Here is a 15,714-nt window from a genome sequence, read left to right on the forward strand (position 1 = left end):
CCATGTATCCCTCACTCAACTTCTTCCCCTAATGTTAACATTTTCACTTGATCATAGTACAGTTATCAGAACCAGGAAGTTAGCATTGGTATAATACTGTTAACGAAAGACCTTGTTCAGATTTCACCAGTGTTTTCGCTGCTGTTCTCTTTGTGTTCCACAACCCCACATTGCTTTTATCCTGCCTTTTCTAACAGTTCCTGAGTCTTTCCTTGTAACCTTGACTTTTGAAGAGTATAGTACAGTTTGATAACGGTAGCCTGTCCCTCAGTTTGAATTTGTCTGATGTTTTTTCATTTTTGGCAAGAATAACACAGTATAATGCTGTGCCCTTCTCGGTGGATCATATCAGGAGGCCCATCATGTTGCTGTGTCTCATTACTGGTGAGGTTAACTTTGATCATTTGGTTAATGGTGCCTGCTATGTTTCTCCACTGTAAATTTACTTGTGGGGAGAAACTTTGAGACTATGCAAATATCCTGTTTCTCATCCTACTTCTACTCATGAATTTTAGCATACACTGATGAATTTTATAAAAGGCCCTGTTCTTTTTTGTCTATTTAATAAATTTGACATGTTATGTTTTGTAAATTTAAAGTGCACAGTGATACATTTACATATTGTAATATGATTGCCATTGAAGCAATTTTTATCACACTGTATCATTATAGTACAATATTATTGTCTATTTCATTATACTGTGTGTTAGATCTCTATGGCTTATTTACTTGTTACAAGTTTGTACCCTTAAATACCATCAGTCTTATCTTCCCATCCCCTATCCTTTGGTAACCACCATTTTACTCTCTGTTTTATTTTGTTTTTTCTTTCCTGTTTGCCTTTTTCAGGTTCCGCATGTAAGTGATATCATACAGTACTTATCTATCTCGATCTGATTTATCTTGCTTAGTATAATGTACTCAAGGTCCATCTGTGTTTTTTGCACATGGCAGGATATCCTCTTTTATCATGGCTGAATAATATTCCATTGTATATATATGTACCACATCTTTTTTATCCATTCATCTGTTGATGGGCGTTTGGGTTGTTTCCATATCTTGGCTACTATAAATAACGCTGTGATAAACATGGATGTGCAAATATCTTATCAAAATCCTGTTTTCATATCCTTTGGGTTTATACCCAGAAGTGGAATTGCTGGATCGTGTGGTAGACCTATCTTTAATTTTTTAAAGAACCTCCATATCGTTTTCCATATAGTTGGACTAATTTACATTCCCACCAGCAGTGCATAAGAGTTCTCTCTTCACCACATCCTCACCAGCACCTGTTGTTTCTTATCTTGATGATGGCCATTCTAACAGGTGTGACGTGATAGCTCAGTGTGGTTTTGATTAGCATTTCCCTGATGATTAGTGGTGTTGAGCATCTTTTCATATGCCTACTGGCCATTTTGATATCCTCTTTGGAAAAATGTCTTTTTAGTTCTTCTGCCCACTTTTTAATCGGAATATTTGTTTTTTTGTTATGAAGTTGTGTTAGTTCTTTATATATTTTGGAAATTAATCGCTTATCCAATATATGTTTGCAAAATTCTTCTCCAATTCTGTAAGCTTTAAAAGGTCCTTTTTTGCATAAGCCTTAATTGTAAGTGAATTGTAACAGTGGGGATTGAGAAGAAAAGGCTGACAAGGGGCTCTTGGAGGAGAAGCTTGACACCTGAAGGATGTATAGAACTTGGAGATGTGATGGAGGGCCTTCTAGGCAGAGAAAAAATAACGTGTAGAAGTTCAGAGGACAGAAACTGCAACATTTGGCTTGTAGCCTTATTTTCCTTCTGCTCTACCTCATTCATTGACTTTCCTCACGGGGGTCTCCTTCCTTACCCCACCCACTGTCATAAGTGGACTCCAGGGTGGCTGAGCTGAGGACAAAACATGCATAATAATTTGTGCTAAAATTTCACAAGTGGCCAGTAGCAATCATCCAGGTGTTCTGGTAAAGATGCCTGACTCTGTGTATTTACCCCAGGTTATAAAGTCAGCTCGGGTCATGAAGAAAGCCGTGGGTCACCTTATTCCCTTCATGGAAAAAGAGAGAGAAGAAACCAAAGTGCTTCCCGGCACGATAGAAGACAAGGTGAGTCATTTTGTCCGAGCCCGTGGGCCCTGTGGGGATCGGCTCTGCACACTCTTACTGGGGTGTGGGTAGGGACCTAAGCCATCAGGCTTGGCTGTGTTTGTCATTGAAGATGAAAGGGAGGAATGATCCAGCTCTTTTACCAAATATCAGAATACCCTGGGATTTTTCCCATAAATGTGGCTTCATGAAATTTTTAATAGGAACATAATTTTTCGAACAAAGCCCATGATTTCAAGACAAAAGCAGTTTGTTCATTCATCTACTGACTATTTACAAAGCTCCTACTACGTGCCAGGTACTATGCTCGACACTGTAGCTAAAAAAGATTGGTCCCTACCCTTGAGATGCTGTTTAGTTTTGGATAACCTCTTAACCTCTTAACTGAATATTTCCTGTGTGCTGGTCATGTTCTTGTCACCACTTCTGGATTCAGATCCATTCTTGTTGGCTGTACCACCACAGTAAATCATTAAGCTTTTGACCTTGTTTAGCCCCCTGTGAAGTTCAGGCAGCTTTGGCCCCTAGGATTCTGAATTCTAAAATTGATCTGAGTTTGTGAATGGCTCTTGCATAGTGTTTATAAAAATCCCGTTTGCCTTGCGTGCCTTTTTCTTTTCTTTTTCTCTTTTCTCCCTTCCTGCCTTCCTTCCTTCCTTCCTTCCTTCCTTCCTTCCTTCCTCCCTCCCTCCCTCCCTCCCTTTTTCCGAGGGAGGGAGTGCTGACAGTCTGGAGCAACAGTGTTGAAGCCCCCCTGCACTGGTCTGTTGTGGTCCTTCCCATTCTGACAGGACACGTGCGATTCACCGGCTCCTTCCTCTCCCTTTACTGCTAATAGTGAATGCTTATCAGACAGGTTTTGGGGGTTAAGGATATGATCTTCAGTGATGGGACTGTTTTGTATTTGAACTTAAACTGTCCTTTGAGGTGATGGAATGCATGATCTTGGTTGAAGCCCCCTGAGCTAACCAGCTGGGCGGGCTTCCTTCGAGCTGCTGGGGCTTACAGCCGCCTTCTCACAGAGCATGGGACCTGGCTTCTGGGTCCATCTTCTTTTTTTTTTTGGCCATGCCACGCAGCATGTGGGATCCTAGTTCCCCAACCAGGGATCAAACCCACACCCCCTGCATTGGAAGCCTGGAGTCCTAACCACTGGACCACCAGGGAAGTACCCCGGGTCCATCTTTGAGGTTGCCTTGGTTGTATTGAATTGCTTTCTGTGCTGATACCTGTCTGGCTTTGGAGAACTGGGTGATCTGCTCTGAAGTGACCACAGTGATGCTTAGCTGCTTGGCTTCCTCTCCAGGACCCTTACCAAGGTACCATTGTGCTGGCTACCGTGAAAGGCGATGTGCACGACATTGGCAAGAACATAGTTGGAGTAGTCCTTGGCTGCAATAATTTCAGGTGAGTTAAGACCTGTTGTTTTCACCCCCTTTCTTATTTAAAGTAAAAGCATTAACAGGGTAATTCTTTACTGGGTGCGAAGGGCAGGGTAGGGCAGTAGATGTTAGAGGTTATTTTTAATTTCTTTTTCTTCACTGTGTTTTCAAATTTTCTACATTGAACATACCTTTTCAAATGAAGGAAGTTAGTAATTATTTAATGTTGTATGTTCAGTAAGGACAAAAAGAATAGAAAAAACTATTCAAGCAGTGTCAAAACAACAAGAGGCCTCTGGGGATTTGACCTCCGGCCAGAGGCGGGAACATTGGGTCCCACCCCATGGCCCATGACATTGAGCATATTTCCATTTTCCTCTCGATGAACTGCCAGATTTTTAGAGCCAAGATCTTATTAAGACCTTGGCTAAATAGAGTTTTATAAGAAGGCTTTGACTGTACAGTTCTTTTTGCTTTGCTTAGAACAGAACCAGGCATGCATCCTGGTGTTGATGAAGCTAGTTTTTGAATGTTGTATACAAGTAAAATCCCTTTCTTGTATCTTTCATTATAGTTGAATGATTATTCAGCGCAAATTTATTTCTATGTGAGAGCTCATGACCCACAGTAAGAGCATGTTTTGCTCAGATTTCAACATATTCTTTGTAATGAAAAGCCTAATATAACTAATGTCTTCTCTGGCCCATGTCCAACCAACAGTCTCTGAGTCATGGACTTCTTTCCAATGTGCGTTTTTCTCTGTAGAGAAGAGATACTTGACTGCAGCTACAGCCGGGCTCCCTTGGAGTTGTCTTTGCCCACTGTCGGATAATAATTACCCTCTAAGCCCCCCGCCTACTCTCAAAATATTTATCCATGTCTGCGTTCAAGGCTAATTAAATGCAGCTAAGAACCACTCAGAAAGGCTGGAGATGGAGGAGCAGTGTGAGGGCGGCACCTTCTTCCCTCTGACTGTCTTCACAGGCACTTCCGTTTGGCTGCCTGTTCACTGTCAAAGACTTAGCATTCTCTCCTGGTCCTGGAAATGAGGAATATTGTTCTTGGAATATATTAATTTTTTTAAGATAAAAATACTGGAGATACAGTGGAGGTTGTTATAATGAGATTTTACCTATAGGATAAGTATTTGGACGAGAAATAAGTATTTGGATGAGGTATTTGCTTCCTAAAATCTCTGACATTTCTTCTGTTGTCTCATCTTTTCAAACCCTATGTTGTTGGTTTCTATTTGCATTCATCATAATTAGTTCAAGTTCAGTTACACTGATAAATGTTTATAGATCATCTACTACATACCATGCATTGTATCAGAGACACCAAAGTGATTGAGTTGACTTTTCTCCATTCAAGAACTTTACTGTTTATCAGGCTAAAAAGCAGGAACATGTTCAGTGGTGATAGTGGGACAAGAACTATTGAAAAGGCAATTTGTAGACAAACTCTCTACAGCAATTCTTGAGATATCATTGTCATGTGTTTATCATTTTTTATTATGAAAAATGGACAAGTAGTTGAGAGAATCATACCAGGAATGTATTTTCCTCCAGTTAAAACATTTTAAGGGACTTCCCTGGTGGCACAGTGGTTAAGAATCCGCCTGCCAATGCAGGGGACATGGGTTTGATCCCTGGTCCGGGAAGATCCCACATGCCGCGGAGCAACTAAGCCCACGCGCCACAACTACTGAACCTGTGCTCTAGAGCCAGCGAGCCACAACTGCTGAAACCCACGCGCCTAGAGCCCGTGCTCTGCAACGAGAGAAGCCACCGCAATGAGAACCCTGCTCACCGCAACGAAGAGTAGCCCCTGCTCGCCGCATCTAGAGAAAGCCCACATGCAGCAACGAAGACCCAAAGCAGTCAAAAAAAAAAAAGAGGCCAGGGAAAACTGTGACCAGCATACCCAGTTCCTCTGGCTTGTGCACTGGGGGCCACTTATCTGGAGTAACTGGAGAAACATCTTCTGATGAAATTCTATTCTTTTTGCAAAAAAAAAAAAAAAAAAAAAAGTTAATGTGCAAATTTTTTCTATCAGGTCAAACACTCCTTTGGGTCTTATGTCTTATAACACATAGACTCTTGGCACTGGTGGGTTTAATGTTATGACATCAGCTAGTAGACAGGTGCCCCTGATAGCTGCTTTATATAGTTAAATGTATGCTTTTGCTGGGTATCCATGTTCCAGCTGATGCCTGGGTGAATCACCCAGCTAGTGAGTGAGTCTAGCAAACCATCCAGTACCAGATATTAATGCAACTTTCTCATTCCTGGTTCTTTGTCGTTGATGCAGTAAATCTCATGAAGAGACATGTTCTTTGTGGGGGAAAAAAGAAGTAAAGAGGACTGAAAGTGGTAGTTCTGTCTAGACAGAAAACACATTTTGTATGGGGATGATGCAATAGAATTTGCAGATTTGAGAATTTAAATGGTTCTAGGGATGTGTCCACCAAGAGTTTATTAATACCTAACATTTGTTTTCTGCTTCACAATTTATATAGTGCTTTTATATAACTGATTTTTCTTTTTCTTTGTTTTTTGGTATTCTTTTCCTGATTCCTTCCTTCCTTCCTCCCTCCCTCCCTCCCTCTTTCTTTCTTTCTTTTTGTTCATTCTTTTTATGGTTTTGATCCTGCTTTGCCTGCCTCAATTATTGTATTTCTCATTTTACACAGCTAGCAAGTGGCAGGCTGTACTCAGGGCTTCTGAATCCAAAAGTCAGGATTCTATGTTATGTCAGTTTAGCTTCCAGTATTTATTCCAGTTATAAACAACTTTAACTGTAATGTATAATATTAATATGCTAGTTAAATTCCTCTGAAGAAATAATTTAGAATACTTAAAAACATTTTTGATCAGATATTTGATTACATGAAAGTTGATTTTAGATATACTCTTTAATAATAATTATATAAAGAGACAAATGTGGACTTTCCCCAGGTAACAGATAATGCACACTGTTTAACTGGGTAAGAAAAAGTAGGATATATTAACAGAAATGTTAGAATTAGATATACATCTAGTACTTTAAAAAATATGGATCTGATGAAACAGATAATGAGGCATATTTTCATTTTAACCAGTGGTTCTTAGTATAATTGTCTAGTATGGGTAAATAATACGCAATATATGGCTAAGAAGGGGACACTTTGAAACTGTATAATGTTAGAGCTTTCAGCTGAGTGAGGAAAACAACTGTATGTAAGTCAAGGGCGCACTAGAGACTTCTCCTAGCACCTCAACATGCTCTCTTTATAATTATTCGGAGGCTTTCAACTGTGTGTGTGTGTGTCTGTCTGTGTCTGTCTGTCGTTTTCTAGCTTAATTGAGATATGATTGACATATAACATTGTTTAAGGTGTAAAACGTTGATTTGATACACATATATTGCAGTATGATCACCACCATAGTGTTAGCTAACACCTCCATCACATCACATAATTACCATTTCTTGTTTGTGGTGAGCACATTAAGATCTACTTTCTTAACACTCTCAAGTATATCATACAGTATTGTTAACTCCATTCACAGTGCTGTGTATTATATCCCTAGAACTTATTCATCTTCCAACTGGAAGTTTGTACCCTTGACCAGCATCTCCCCATTTCCCCACCCTTCAGCCCCTGGTAACAGCTGTCCTACTCTCTGTTTCTATGAGTTCAGCTGTTTTAGATTCCCTGTGTAAGCATATCCTACAGTATTTGTCTCTCTCTGTCTGACTTATTTCACTTAGCATAATGCCCTCATAGTCCATCCATGTCATAATGGCAGGATTTCCTTCTTTCTTATGGCTTCTTATGGTTCCATCGTATGCATGTATCACTCCTGCTTTATCCATTTATCTGTTCTTAATCACAGCTTGGAAACCTTATAGGGGCTGCAGACTGGTACGGTACTCCCATCTAGTGGTGGTACCTGTGAATTGCAGGATCAGAAGAAGCTGCCACCTTTAACTTCATTTCACATGACAGTAAATATGAGGCACCCTAAGTGGATGCAGATGCAAAGCTAGCTTTATATTCCATTTTAATTCCTTCTGGAGAGTAAAAGGGGCTTTATATATTACAATATTTATTTTCTAAATTGTATGAATTCTTAAATAGTATTGGATGCCTTTGCTAAGGCATTTAGTGAAGCTTACATTTTTTTCTGTATTAGAAACTCAAATTAAATGCTTGCATTTACAGCTCTGTTATAAGCACTTTAGAAAGATGATTATAAAATACAAAATTTTCCATAACATCATTTTTATTTTCTTTAATCTCTCATGTGGCAAAATATAAGAATGTGTATAAGAGGCCTACAGACACTGGGTATAGCTCAGAGTGCAGAAGGGAAACCAAGGGAAAGCCAAGGGAGGTGGAGAGCTATATGAGGGACGCAGGGAGTTGTAGTAAAGGGGAGAGAAAATGGGAAGAGATGGTGGGAAGAATGGCAGCCGCCATGGAAGGCAGGGATGGGATTGACCCAGGCTTCAGATCCTTTCCTTCAGCCAGGGTTCCCCAGGGCCAGTTGTTTGTGATTCTGGACCTTCATAGTACTAGTTTCTGCCTGGGTGGCCCTCTTTTTTCCTTCATCCAGCTAATACCTACGTAATTTTTCAAAATGCAGCTGGAATCACCCTCCTGGGGTGCTTCTAGTTGTTACCGAGATTAGATGGTCTCCCACAGCACACTGTAAATGCCTCCTCTGTGGCACTTGTCACACCATATGCTAATTCAGAATATGAATTAGAATTCATATTCTAATGAACTCACATGTGCTCAGAAACTGATTTCTCAACTCACACATGCTCAGAAACTGATCCCCTTCTTCTGGGGTGGGGCTGGGGACAACCGAGGCCTAGATTGGTTGTCCCTGGTGGTGAGCAGCCTCCTTCCTGTATCCCAGTGCCATAAATACTACTTTCTATGCATGGAAAATGTTGGGAAGTGCTCCTCTAAACAGTGATATATTTGACTGTCTCCCAGCAAGACCTCTTAAGGCAGCCTAATATGTTGGAAGTTGAACTTGTACCCCAGACCCCTGGCTCACTGTTTCCAGACCTCTTCTTACCTGCCTGACTGCCGGTTGTCACTCTCTTGCTGATTTCTCCTTCTCTGTGTGACCCCTGAACGGGGGAGTGCTCCGAGGCTCAGCCCTGGGACCTCTTCTCTGTCTGTCCTCACTACCTAGGTTAGTGCTTCTCGGACTGTAATGTGCCTTCTGACCACCTGGGATCTTGATAAAGGTCAGGTCAGGTTAAAGTAGGTCTGGTCAGATAGTCTTAGATCATCTCATTCAGTCTCATGACTTTTTTTCTTGCTCCTCTCCCCTTTCATCTCCCCTCCCCTTCCCCTCCTCTCTCCCCACCTTCCCTCCCCCCTTTCTCCCCACCCTCCACCCGCTTTTGGCAATTTATTTTTCTACATCTTTTACACACGGTCTAAGGACTTTTTAACACCATCTAATATGCTGTCAAGTCCCAGGTTTTATCCCCAGCATGGATCTGTCACCTGGACTCTAGGCTTACCTATCCAGACAACTACCTAAGGGCTCCATTTGGATAGCTAAAGAAACAATATTTTGAAAATCGAACTAATCGCTGCCATTAAGATGCCCTCTACGGGGCTTCCCTGGTGGTGCAGTGGTTAAGAATCCGTCTGCCTGTGCAGGGGACACAGGTTTGAGCCCTGGTCCAGGAAGGTCCCATTTGCTGCGGAGCAACTAAGCCTGTGGGCCACAACTACTGAGCCTGCGCTCTAGAGCCCGCGAACGACAACTACTGAGCCCACTTGCCACAACTACTGAAGCCCGTGCACCTAGAGCCCGTGCTCCGCAACAAGAGAAGCCACTGCAGTGTGAAGCCCACACGCTGCAACGAAGAGTAGCCCCTGCTCGCCGCACCTAGAGAAAGCCCACACGCAGCAACGAAGACCCAACGTGGCCAAAAATAAATAAATAATAAAAATTAAAAAAAGAAAAAATGATGCCCTCTTCTCCCCCTCTGACCTTACTCCCTACAGCTTTCTCCTTCCTCCATTTCTGTCTGGCCACGAGGTCTCCTTAGTTTTCCTCAAACAAAAGCAAGCATCACACGATGTTCCTGAACGATACAGTGCCTAAAACAAGAAAAAGAATTGAGAGCAAGATGATTCTTGCCATCATACTGATGATTTTTAATTGAATTTTTAAAATATATGCAATGCTGAAAGCAGTCAGCTTTGAAATACATGCCTCTTTATCTTGATATAAAAGCAATATGCTATTTTGCTTAGTTTTATAGGCTGTATTTAGTCACAGTTTAACAAATCTAGTTGCCAGACTGAGTGCAATGTGCTTAAAAAAAAAAAAAAAAAAAACGTTCCACCTCGCCCCTGTTATAACCTGCAGGCCCCATCATCAACACTTACAGCACTTGTTCTCTACTGGCTTAGTGCTAACAGACCTGAATAGAGTTAGCATTGATTTGAAATTGTGTACTTACTGAGGATTCCATATATGCTAGTTTATTTTTTTTTAAATTTAAGTAATATGGCAACAAGCTAAAAAATCTAACAGTATGAGAAGGTATATAGTGAGAAGCAAGGCCCCTTCCTGCCCCTGGTGTCCAACTACACCCACCTGTTAGCAGCTGACATGATGTCAGGTAGTAGTTCTTAAGCATTGATTTTTTTTTTATTTAAAATTATTTTGCCTATTTAGTTTTAAGAATTGTTGACATTAGGAAGCAAGTGAAAACGCGTACTGTAATTTTTTAAACATCTTTATAACAAATACTTATGATCAAATTAAATTGTCAAAATGACTGACATTCTGTGTACTCTCTAAATCTAGAAGAGTAGTTTATAGAACATTTTCAAGGGCAGAAGTCCCATTTTCTCCAAGTTCCAGAAAGCTGTCTCCTCCCTGAGTTACAGTTCCTTGGTGTTACTCTGTCCTCTGAGCGTAACAGGCTCCAGGCTTCCTCTGCCCAGTTGTGTCCCCCTTCTCATGTGCCCACCCAGGGTCAGCTCTTCCTTTGAGTCTCACTCCATCTCTCGTGGTTACCTGCTCTCTGATTCAGTCTCCCTCTCCCTCAACTTAAGTCACCAGATTCCTTCTCGTCAGCTTTTCATGTGCAGGAACTGACCTCTTCTTGCTTATCCTCCTAGTTGGCTTCCATGTAGGATATACTGTTCAGTTGATATTTATTGAGTCAACTTACCCAGCATCTTTATTGGCCTACATGGCTAAGAAGATGGATTTTGGTGTCAGATCCTGGTTCAAACCTCAGCTCTGCTACTGATTAGTTGTTTGACTGGACAAGATGCTTAACTTCTGGGCCCACACTTCTCTGGGCCCTTCCTCATTAAAATGTAAAAATCATGTTTTCAAGAATTTTAAAAATAGAGAGTATTAATTGGTAAAACCTGCCTCAAAATCGAGTTTAAAATATGAATCAAGCATCGTAAAAATATTTATATTCTTTAATGCAAAAATGCCATTTGTATTAATCCATCCAGTGTATATATTTGGATAAATGCATGAAGTAAAATATGAAAACAAACCACAGAAAATGGGCCCCATGGTAGTGCTTCCATGTAGAGTTCCTGTGAGGGTTAAACAAGATTGTTTATGCAGAAGGCTTAGCATAGTGGAAACAACCCAGGTGTCCATTGACAGATGGATGAATAAACACCATGTGGCACATTCATACAATGGAATATTATTCAGCCTTAAAAAGGAATGAAGTTCTGACACAGGCTACAACGTGGAGCATCCCTGAAGTCATTATGCTAAGTGATATAAGCCAGACACAAAAGGACAAATAATGTATGATTCCACTTGTATAAATACCCAGACTAGGCAAATCCATAGAGACAGAAAGTAGAGTAGAGGTTACCAGGGGCTGGGACGGGCCGATCAGGGATTGTTGCTGAGGGATTACAGAGTTTCTTTTGGGGCGATGAAAGAGTTTTGAAAATAAATGCTGGTGATGGTTGCACACCATTGCGACTGACTGATTAGTGATGCTGAATTGTACTTAGGTTAAAATGGCAAATTATGTGTTATATATATTTTACCAGAGCTTAGGAAATAATAGTGTCCTCTATCAAAAATTATTGAATTGTCTACTTTAAATAGGTGGATTAGATGCTCTGTGGATTAAGTCGGCAAAGGTGTTTAAAAAAGCTCAGCATAGTCCCTGACGCATGGTCAGTTCCTAATAAATGGCAGTCGTCGATGAGTTGGTGGTTGATATTTAGTGAGCTTTTCAGTGTGATTCCAGTTTACGTTAGAGCAGTATTTAATGGCTAAATAAAAATGTTCGTCTAGCTTTTTCCTAATGGGTTCTCATTAATTTTCTCACGTCTCATTTCTGTGCCCCAGAGTTATTGACTTAGGAGTCATGACTCCATGTGACAAGATACTGAAAGCTGCTCTCGACCACAAAGCAGGTACTGTGCAGCCGTGCTCCTGGGCATTTCAGTAAATACCATTTCCTCCCATTGTCTGTCTATCGGTGAATAGCCACGCCCCAGCCCATGTGGGATGGTGGGACATTCAGACATTCAAGTGCTAGCTCTGCCTGGGGGTGCTGTCATTGCCGTTTATAATGGAGGTAGAAGGGGTGAGCAGGTAACCGTGAAACTCCTCTCTAGCTATGAGGAAGGGGAATGGGGACAGGCTTCTTAAAAGAGAACAGTTTTATTAGACTTTTTTCCTCTGTGTGTAGTTGCTTTTATGTTTCTTCTGACACTGTGACACATTGAGTCTGGGAAATCATGAACTAACAATTGTGTGGCTTCCCGAAACTGTGGCAAGCATATTATTGCAACTTGAAGTTGCAAATCATATTTACTCCTGAAAGCAAAAAATAAATTGAAAACCCCAGTCAGAAGAGAAGCCTCAGAATTAGAAATTGGGAATTTATCTTCTGTCTTGTGGTCTTTATTACAAAGTTTTGAAAATGAGTCTTCATACTTTTCCTCTCATCCTCCTTCTCACTGTCCTTTTTTCTCTTTTTTAAATAATAGATATAATTGGCCTGTCAGGACTAATCACTCCTTCCCTGGATGAAATGATTTTCGTTGCTAAGGAAATGGAGAGATTAGCTATAAAGATTCCGTTGTTGATTGGAGGAGCTACCACTTCGAGGTAAGTCATGCTACTGAGCTTTGTGCTTCCCTTAAATTCTCTTAAATGCCAGCATTTAAAAACAGTGATAAAACCTGACTTTTTTTCTTATGCATAGTGCATTGGCTTCTTATTATATAAATACATGAACTTTCCAGCCTTCACACCACGAGAGCCAGAATCATTTGGGGGCCTGCTGCAGGAAACTCCTCTGTCATCTACCCCCTCTCCCTGTTTTTGGATTCCTTTGGCCTGCAGTCCTCTTTTCCTTCATCTTCTCACCTCCCATTCAGTTCCTGAGACTTCTAACGAACACTTATCCTCTTGAAATCAAACTGAGTGGAGAAGCTGTGTTTTTTGGTACAAAAACACTGCTTGAACTTTAGCCCACTCTCTGTCTTGAAGCAGGTATCTGACTGAATAATTACAGGTTCTCTTGAAGAAACTCCGACCTTGCAATAGTTGAGATAGAAAGCTGAGAGAATGAATAGAGAGAATGAATCAGAGGATCACTTTGGGAAGTTGTTTCTGAAAGAGAGACCTTTGGGGAACCTTTGGGTCAAATAATTTAAAGAGAAAGTTCAAATTCGGTCACATGATTATTATTCAGTTTGTCGGATTTCTCCTGGGGTCACGATCATAATGATATTTGGTGAGAGGTATGTTAATTATGGGTATTAGACTTTAAAAAAATTTTTATTTTATATTGGAGTGTAGTTGATTAACAATGTTGTGTTAGTTTCAGGTGTACAGCAGAGTGATTTAGTTGTACATACACGTAGATCCATTCTTTTTCAAATTCTTTTCCCATTTAGGTTGTTAGGTAATGTTGAGCAGAGTTCCATGGATATTAGATTTCTCATGACACATTCCTTATGCCCCATGTAGTTCACTTTGGCAGGGAGCAGTGCCCAGGAGGAGCATTGACCTTGATGGTCACACAAGCATGCAGTTTACTTTTCTGATACAATATACAGTAGATGTGGGACAAAGCTATTCCAGAGTTCCTTTCACTCTGGAAACAACTGTATGTTAAGCCATTTATATTAGGGATCTCCACAGAAACAGGATCAGTAAGGGGTGTGTGTGTGCGTGTGCGTGTGCATGTGTGTGTGTGTGTGTGTATGTGTGTGTATCTATACAGGGGGTGTGGGGGAAGGGAGGGAGAGTGATTGATTTTAAGGAACTGGCTTATGCGATATGGGGGCAGGTATGTCTGAAATCTACAGGGAACGTGGGCAGACTGGAGGCCAGGCAAGAGTTGCTGTTGTATCTTGAGTCCACAGGCAATCTGGAGGCAGAAGGCCTTCTTCCTCTGGCGACTGCAGCCTTTTCTCTGAAGGTCTTTAATTGATTGGATGAGGCCCACCCACACGGAGGACAATGTGCTTTACTCAGAGCCTACTGATTTAAATGTTAATCATATCTAAAAAATACCTTCACAGAAACATCTAGATTGTTGTTTGACCAAAAACTGGGTACCATGGCCTACCCAAATTGGCACATAAAATTGACCATCCTTCCATTTATAACCTGAATGGACCATGTTCATGAATAGTCAGGGTTCTATGTCATGTATCCACTAATTAGTTTTCATACTTGAAGGACTCAGTAGTGTGGCTATTGTTGCTCACATTAGAAAACTAGGTTTGTTTTTCCACGAAGGACTTACCCACTAGGATACTGGCAGATCGTTCTCTAGGGATATGACCAACCATCGATAACTGAGGTTTCAGTGAGCATGGTTGTGGGCAATTGATGATTATAGTGTGAATATTCATTAGCTTAGCAAAGAGAATGGTAAGGGAATCTACAGATTATTGTCAAAATGAAAGACCTTTTAAAATCATGGTTGTAAAAGAGGATAAATAAATACTTAAATGAGCAGATGTAATGAAATGCATTATGAGTTATGTAAATGTGATGCTGGTTTCCAAATGAGAACCACTTTATGTGGACACTGCACTCGGGAATTCAATACCAGGAAACCACATATTGCTACTTGTGCAAGTTGGAATGTTACCAATAGTTAATTCTACTGTATCTCTTACCAAGTAAGAGCCACCAGATGAAAGAGGTTTCTTAAAAAATAACCGGAAGTAACATGACTAACCTCTCAGGATACATCATTGGCAAACTTAGCCATAAAGGACTCTTATGGCTATGACTCTATACCAGTTATAACCTGGTATATCAAGTTAAAATTAATCAGATCAGAAATCACCCACAGTCTTAGTGCTATTGTAGAATATCTATTCTCATCATCTGGGAAACTAAATGTGTTCCTCCAAGGAGAGAGAAATCTGGATCCCATGACCTCCCAAGGTCTCTTTAACTCTCTGATGTTTTGTTTCTCAATGAGCTTTTCTGGTTCTATTCTCTTCCATGCCTGTTGCAGTTTCGGAAAAATTATTTAGAAAATAAAAGCCAGTAGTGGTGCTTCCAGGTAACCATCCCCTTCTCCATTGTGGTGCAAGGGCAGCCTTTGAAAAACAGATTCTCGTGCAGCCTCCAGGAATGTCAGTGTAAAATTCCCCCTTCTGCCTTCATTTTAAAGTGGTGACAGTGGGTGAGGTCTCAGACCTGGAGGCTTGCTTCGTCAAGCCCTCTTATTTAAGTAAGCACTTTTGCTAAGTATAGCACTCATGTAGAAAAGTACACAAGTCACAGGTAAACAACTTGATGAATTTTTTTAAAAATGAAACCACCCATGTAATAACCCCCAGATCAAGAAATAGAACATTAATGACACTCTGGGAACTTCACTGGATCCCCCGACCTAGTCATTCTATCTTCTATCACCACAGTTTGGTTTTGTCTGTATTTCAACTTTGTGTAAGTGGAATCCTACTGTACGTATTCATTCTTCTGTGTCTCGCTCAACATTATGTCTTTGAGGCCTAAACTCATTATTACAGTAGTGTTTTTGTTTTTTTTCCCATTGTGGTATAATATTGCATTGTATTATGCCCTCTGGCTTATTTATCCATGCTAGTGTTGGTGGACATTTGGGTTTTTCCAGTTTGGGGCTATTACACAGAATGCTGCTATGTATGTGTTTCTGCCCTGAAGCAGACTTGCTGGGTCACAGAATATGCATATGGTCATCGGCATT

General features: G+C 40.7%; 1 protein-coding gene across 2 annotated transcripts in view; it reads left to right on the top strand.

The window, feature by feature from the left end:
• Positions 1-12,643, top strand: part of MTR (5-methyltetrahydrofolate-homocysteine methyltransferase) — an 86,248-nt gene extending 73,605 nt beyond the window's left edge. For both annotated transcript variants that reach the window (XM_027094023.1, XM_027094024.1), the window contains exons 21-24: positions 1,994-2,101; positions 3,408-3,508; positions 11,853-11,920; positions 12,500-12,643. In XM_027094023.1, coding sequence (XP_026949824.1) covers positions 1,994-2,101; positions 3,408-3,508; positions 11,853-11,920; positions 12,500-12,624 — 402 coding nt within the window. In that variant the 3' untranslated portion in view covers positions 12,625-12,643. The remainder of the gene's footprint in view (positions 1-1,993; positions 2,102-3,407; positions 3,509-11,852; positions 11,921-12,499) is intronic.
• The last annotated feature ends 3,071 nt before the right edge of the window (positions 12,644-15,714 follow it).

The sequence above is a fragment of the Aethalodelphis obliquidens genome, unplaced genomic scaffold (assembly GCF_003676395.1).
Source record: "Aethalodelphis obliquidens isolate GAN/ISIS:26980383/991018 unplaced genomic scaffold, ASM367639v1 scaffold87, whole genome shotgun sequence".
NCBI lineage: Eukaryota > Metazoa > Chordata > Mammalia > Artiodactyla > Delphinidae > Aethalodelphis > Aethalodelphis obliquidens.